We start from the raw sequence: 6,000 nt of genomic DNA on the forward strand, positions 1-6,000 counted from the left end.
CCTGGGTGTCCAGTGGCGAGGGATGTGTGTGCCCAGGTCAACATCCGATCTCTCACCCCTGTGGAGACGTAGATGTGTTCTGGAGGGCAGGTAGCAGGAGCGGGTTCCCTCTCCAGAGCCTGGCAGATGTCCACATCTATGTCCCAACACAAGGGGCCAATTATTCGGGAGGACAGATTGATAGGCTGGAAGCCACTCACAAGACCCTCTACCAAAGTGGAACCACAGGGTGCAGGAAAGCAGGTCCTCTGGCATCCTGGTCCCCAGGCAGTGATTCTCACCCTCGACCAGAAAATGGTGGGGTTATGAAGTTGGAGCAACAGGAGGCCAAGGATGACTTTGTGTACAGGTGCGGTGGTGATGAGGAAGAAAAGGCTTTCCTGGTGCATGGGTCCCACGGTCAGGGTGAGGGGGGCTGTGATGTGGCGGCAGGGTAGCCTAGTGGTTAGAGCGTTGGACTAGTAACCGAAAGGTTGCAAGTTCAAATCCCCGAGCTGACAAGGTACAAATCTGTCGTTCTGCCCCTGAACAGGCAGTTACCACTGTTCCTAGGCCGTCATTGAAAAAAAGAATTTGTTCTTAACTGACTTGCCTAGTTAAATAGTTAAAAAATGTGCGTAATTGGGCCGGATCCCAATGGTCGCTTGGACAGGAAAAGGAGAGGAGAGCGGGTATGAAGTTACGTTCAGGAAGGAGGCAAGGGCCTGGTCGATGAAATTCCCAGCGGCACCTTAAGGGTCAGCCAACCAGTGAAATGGGAACCAGAAAGGGTTTGGCGGAAAAAGATGATAATGGAATACTTATGCCTACCCTGGGAGATGGAAGGTCACAGGGCCGCCCCTCTACTCTAGTGGACCCCGGGTTGGGACGCACCAGACACCGCTAAAGCTGGTGCCCCTCCTGGCTTCAAAAGGGACAGAGGCCCAGATGTCTACGGCGACGCCGCTCTGCCGCAGAGAGGTGTGAGGCCCCTACCTCCATGGGTTCAGGCTCTGCCTCAGCACAGCCAAAGGAGGGAGTTGAGGTGGACACCACCGCTCCCGAAGAAGGTTATCCAGACGGATGGCCATCGCGATGAGAGCGTCCAAGGATATGTTGACATGCCAACTCCTGGACTTCTGGACCTCCTCACACAGTCCACTGTGGAATAGAGTGTGGAGCACTGGCTCATCCCGTCCGCTGGAGGCTGCCACAGTCCAAAGGTCCAAGGATATGTTGTCATCCCGACATGCCAACTCCGTCTGGACCTCCTCGCACAGTCCACTGTGGAATAGAGTGTGGAGCACCGGCTCATCCCGTCCTCGTACTCCGCAGCAGTCTGAGCACCCTGCTGGAGTTGGAAAAGTCGCTCACATCCCTCTCTGCTCTTTGGAGGATGGTCGAAGACCGCCCTGAACAGAGCCATGAACCTCTCATAGGAACCCAGCTCCCCCTCTCTCCCAGATGGCCGTAGCCCACTACAACGCCTGTCCGGTCAGCAGGGAAATGACTGTGGTAACCTTGGTCTTCTCGATGGTGGGGGCTCCCGTCTGATAGGCGAAATAGAGGGAGCACTGGAGAAGAAAGCCACGGCATCTCGATGGAGTACCGTCATACATCTGCGGAAGGGACCGTCGGGCAGGGCGGAAGGCTGGGGGACTGGCTCACTGTGACGACCCGTGGTAGGAGGCCCTCCATCAGAGGTATGGAGAACCTCCGTGGTGGTGTTGATGCGGTGAAGAACGGGGAGGACCTCCTTCATGGTTGTACCCAGTAGAGCCAGTTGGTCGTGGTGTTGGTGGCGTAGATGACCCTGTTCCTCGACCATCATGAAGATGGGGTTATCTTCTGCTGCTTCCATTTTTTTCAGAGGCAGTATTCTGTAACGCATATGCTAGGAGTCATGAAGCAAATGCAGAAGGTGAGTTTAATAATGAGAATAAGCAGATAAACAGAACAGAAGAAGCGTACTGAACGTGAACAAAACCAATACTTCCTGAAGACTGAGGCTACTGACGGCTAAATAAAGGGGAAGTAATCAAGGTAATGAAGTCCAGGTGTGCATAACAATAGGGAGCAGGTGTGCGTAATGATGGTTGCCAGGTGTGCGTAATGTGGGTTGCCAGGACCGGTGGTTAGTAGACCGGCGACGTTGAGCGCTGGAGAGAGGGAACGGGAGTAGGCGTGACATGAAACCAAATTTTTTATGTCTAGGTTGCTGAATCCTTTTGATTGCCCCTACAACGACAGCAGAAGGCAGGACTGTGACTGCAGGAACGATTACTCTGCAGCGGGATACACTCTCTTCCATAAGGTCCGTCTGGACATCAGCTCACTGAGGATAATGAGTGAGTAATGACCATGTGATTGACTGACCACTCCACTACAATGAGACCACACATCCATGTTGTTTTACCCCTGCACACAGCCCGATCCTCTCGCCCACCTCATAAAAAAACGGATTCGCTCACCGAATACAATTTTCACCGCCTTTCGCCACACCCTCAGACTCAGCACAGAAATCATGATAATGCCTTTCAACAGGCCTTGTTCAGATCACTGGCATAGAGTTGACAACGCATGGGCACCTTGAGACACACACTTACACAGACACATGGTAACACACAGGCATACTCATATACACACAAATGCTTGTAAACACACAAAATATCTTGTGTTCTCTGACACACACATGCATACTCCCTCGCTCATACTCTCTCGCACACACACACACACATGCAACATCTCCAGCGATATTCCTCTGCCCATTACGACATCCAGCCACACGTCTCCAGTTGTCCCTGAGCATGTCTTAGATTAGTGCATATGTGGCATGGTCCGGATTAGTGGTATTTATATCTGTGTGCAGCTAGGAGGAGGGAGCCCACTGCCCTCCACTACACTACTCCACAGAACACATGTAGTCATCTTCCCACCCCATCCCCTGTCTACTCTGGTCCTGACAGCACATGTTCCCAGCACACAAGGCCCTCCCCTCCCACTGCATGGAACTCATTTAGATTTGGGGCGGCTTGACTATAATAATGGTTTCAAGATGAAGAGAAGGTTATGAGCTGCTCTAGCTGTGTAATGCGTTTCTCATGAACTTTACCGCCTTTTCAGATAGAGACAAAAAGAGAGAGATAGGAAGAGAGAGACAGCGAGAGAGTGAGTGAGACAGAGAAAGAGAGACAGAGGCAGATAAAGTGAGGAGCACTGGTCATGGTCATCATGTCTGACAATAAAGTAGAAATACCCAGAGTAACTAAGCTCATCTTAAACGTCATGTGGTTTAACCTCTGATGTGCTTTAGGCCAGGGCAGTTGCTTAGAGCGCCTTGTCTCTTACTGGAACTCATGTCTCTGTGTATTGATTGTAACCTGCATATGCTCTTTGTCTGTCTATTGATCGTGTATTGATTTAACCATATGCTCTGTGTCTCGGTGTTATGTATCAGCCACAGACCTGAAGTTTTCTCAGACCCTGTTTGGTCGTCCCGTCCCCTTCGCCACAGCAGGAGACTGCTACAGTGCTGCCAAGTGTCCTCAGGTAGGAAACAGAGACCATTTTTGAGTCTGTAATTTATAGACTGTAATCTGTATGCCTGTATGTTTTGATGGGGGCCTTGAGCCAACCTTTCCTGGGTAAGTATTGAAATACAGTTCTGTCTGAATGGGTTTTATTGACCTGACATGTCCAGTCTGTTAACTGGAGTAAAATCGGACGTGTTCCCAGTTTCCACCAGTGGAGTAACCACATAATCACATTTAACCGTCCAGTGTAGCTCAGTGTGTCTGTCCACTGAACCGTGGTGCTGCTTTCGTTGTCAGCCCCTGGAATGGAAATGAGATACAGACTAATTGAATGTATTTGAATCCTGATCAGGTCCACTTTAAAACAATTTCAGTTTGTTCAAGAGAAGTTGGTTTGAGGTCTATTGTAATCACTGTGGTGTTCTTCCACAGGGCCAGTTTAGCATCAACCTCATAGGGACTGGTCTGAAGGTGGCTGAGGCAACCAAGTGGACCTCACAGGGCAACTATGTCTCTGTCAAAGTCCACAGATCAGAGGTAAGGAGGACTCTAGGATTCTGGTGTTCTGAATAACTGTACTCTAAACCCTCCTATTAATCTGAATTGTCCCCTGTTATGATTCTAGTCTAGGAATTTCTAGTAGCATTAGTAAAATCCTATTTCTTTATGGAAAGTTATTCGTCCTGTCCCACTCCATTTCATTCTTATTTCTCCCTCTGTCTGTAGGATGGGGCAAGAATCTATGGTCGTTGTGGTGGGTTCTGTGGGAAGTGCATTCCCCAGCCTCACAACAGCCTGCTGGTTTATGTCCATTGATGGTCAGGGACCAAACCTCAACCCAACCATCTCCCAATGGTCTCCCAACGGTCTCTCAACGTTCTCCCAAAATCAGACCAGGAAGTGAAACCAGAGCGTCTGGGGATCCAATGCACTTCATTTGTGAAGGTTGCCATCCCTTTCCTCCCTTCATCACTAGGGTTTAATGACAGGAACCTAGTTACCAAGATTTACCGCCCAAAACCACTCCCTTTTCCCGGGAAAAATAACTGCGAGAAACCGGTAAATTATAATAAATTATTTTTATCAACAGCATGGCGTGAAATGGAACTGTTAAATTATATGCGATGTCTAAATCTGGTTTCTCTACGGCCTTCTCTCTGCATGATCAATCATCAATGCTCATGGTGGGGACAAACAGCCCATCTCAGTATGGAGCACAGTTCACAATGCGTGTAGACCTATCATCTCATCACGATAACTTTTTTCCTTGTGATAGGTAGGCCTACATTTTCTGCAGCATAGCCTATTCTACAGTAATATAAGGATCGAATGCGCATCTAATTTACATATCACCATTGTGCTTTCGGGCGTCACCATATTTGTTTTTATTGTTTTTATTATTGCAGCTGCAGAGTTTTAAAACAGCCTATCACTCGAATATCGTTGATTTAAATCCAAGCATGTGTAAACAGTCTCTCTCTCCTTCAATTCCATTCAAATTGCAAAATAAATAATAATCTTCAAGATAGATATATATAGCTATAAAGGGTCCTTCAGCAGAACCAATAACTCTGAAGATGAGCTACGTCTGTTACGTCTGACCTCACTAGTTTTTGTAATTGTAATGGTAACCAAATACCTCTGTGCATTGGAATATCGAAAGCAGACTGTCAGACAATCTCACATATTCCAGCATTGTAGAGTCTCGCATAAAGGGACACAATCATATTTTGGGGCCGGAAGTAGCAACACAGATGCACAGTACAGAGCTAAGGGAAGAATCCTCTCATGGTTTCAAGTAAGAGCTTACTCATCTCATAAGGGTAAAATGTTTTTATGGAACTCTGAAAGGAAACACAGTCATTATAGAACTGGTACAACTATTTACATTTTTATACAAAAAAGACAACTTTTTGTTGGGTAAATGGAACATCTCAATAAATATTTGAATTGTATTAACTTATAGTGTTATGGAACAAGGGTAATTATGAATTCCTGCAAAAATGTTCTGATAAATTATGTTTTTGTTGTGATTAGATTAGTAATAACCCAAAATGATATAAGCTTAAAAATGTTACAAAGATCAAGGAAGGAGAATTCTCCAGATCAGAAGATACGTCCAGACAGGGCCGCAACTTTCACTGGGGATGGGGGGACATGTCCCTCCCACATTCTGAAATTGCATTTTGTCCAGTTTTATCATTGGAATGTGATACAAAACGAGGCAACAGTGTGCTTTAGGACCATGCAGATGCCTCCGAGTGATTGGGTAGGCTGTTTGGAGTGTTTATCCGATAGGATCAAAGAATTAATGATGTCCCCACCACTTCTAAAACCAAAGTTGCGCCAGACATGGGTTTTTCGGGAAAGAATCGTTCGCCAATCAGTTAGCTAGGCTTTGTGTACAACTGTTGTTGTGTATTCTTCTACTAATGGTCACCCAGACTTGCCTTATCTCAAACGTCAAAGGTCGTAGGTGAGGAGTCCT

General features: G+C 47.2%; 1 protein-coding gene across 1 annotated transcript in view; it reads left to right on the forward strand.

The window, feature by feature from the left end:
• The window catches only part of LOC120053189 (A disintegrin and metalloproteinase with thrombospondin motifs 20-like), a 147,730-nt gene extending 143,163 nt beyond the window's left edge, over positions 1 to 4,567 (forward strand). Inside the window, exons 35-38 of the mRNA XM_039000350.1 lie at positions 2,194 to 2,327; positions 3,437 to 3,528; positions 3,945 to 4,049; positions 4,239 to 4,567. Of these exons, the coding sequence (XP_038856278.1) occupies positions 2,194 to 2,327; positions 3,437 to 3,528; positions 3,945 to 4,049; positions 4,239 to 4,328 (421 nt within the window). The 3' untranslated portion in view covers positions 4,329 to 4,567. The remainder of the gene's footprint in view (positions 1 to 2,193; positions 2,328 to 3,436; positions 3,529 to 3,944; positions 4,050 to 4,238) is intronic.
• The last annotated feature ends 1,433 nt before the right edge of the window (positions 4,568 to 6,000 follow it).

Source organism: Salvelinus namaycush, chromosome 9, assembly GCF_016432855.1.
Source record: "Salvelinus namaycush isolate Seneca chromosome 9, SaNama_1.0, whole genome shotgun sequence".
In the NCBI taxonomy this organism is placed as follows: domain Eukaryota; kingdom Metazoa; phylum Chordata; class Actinopteri; order Salmoniformes; family Salmonidae; genus Salvelinus; species Salvelinus namaycush.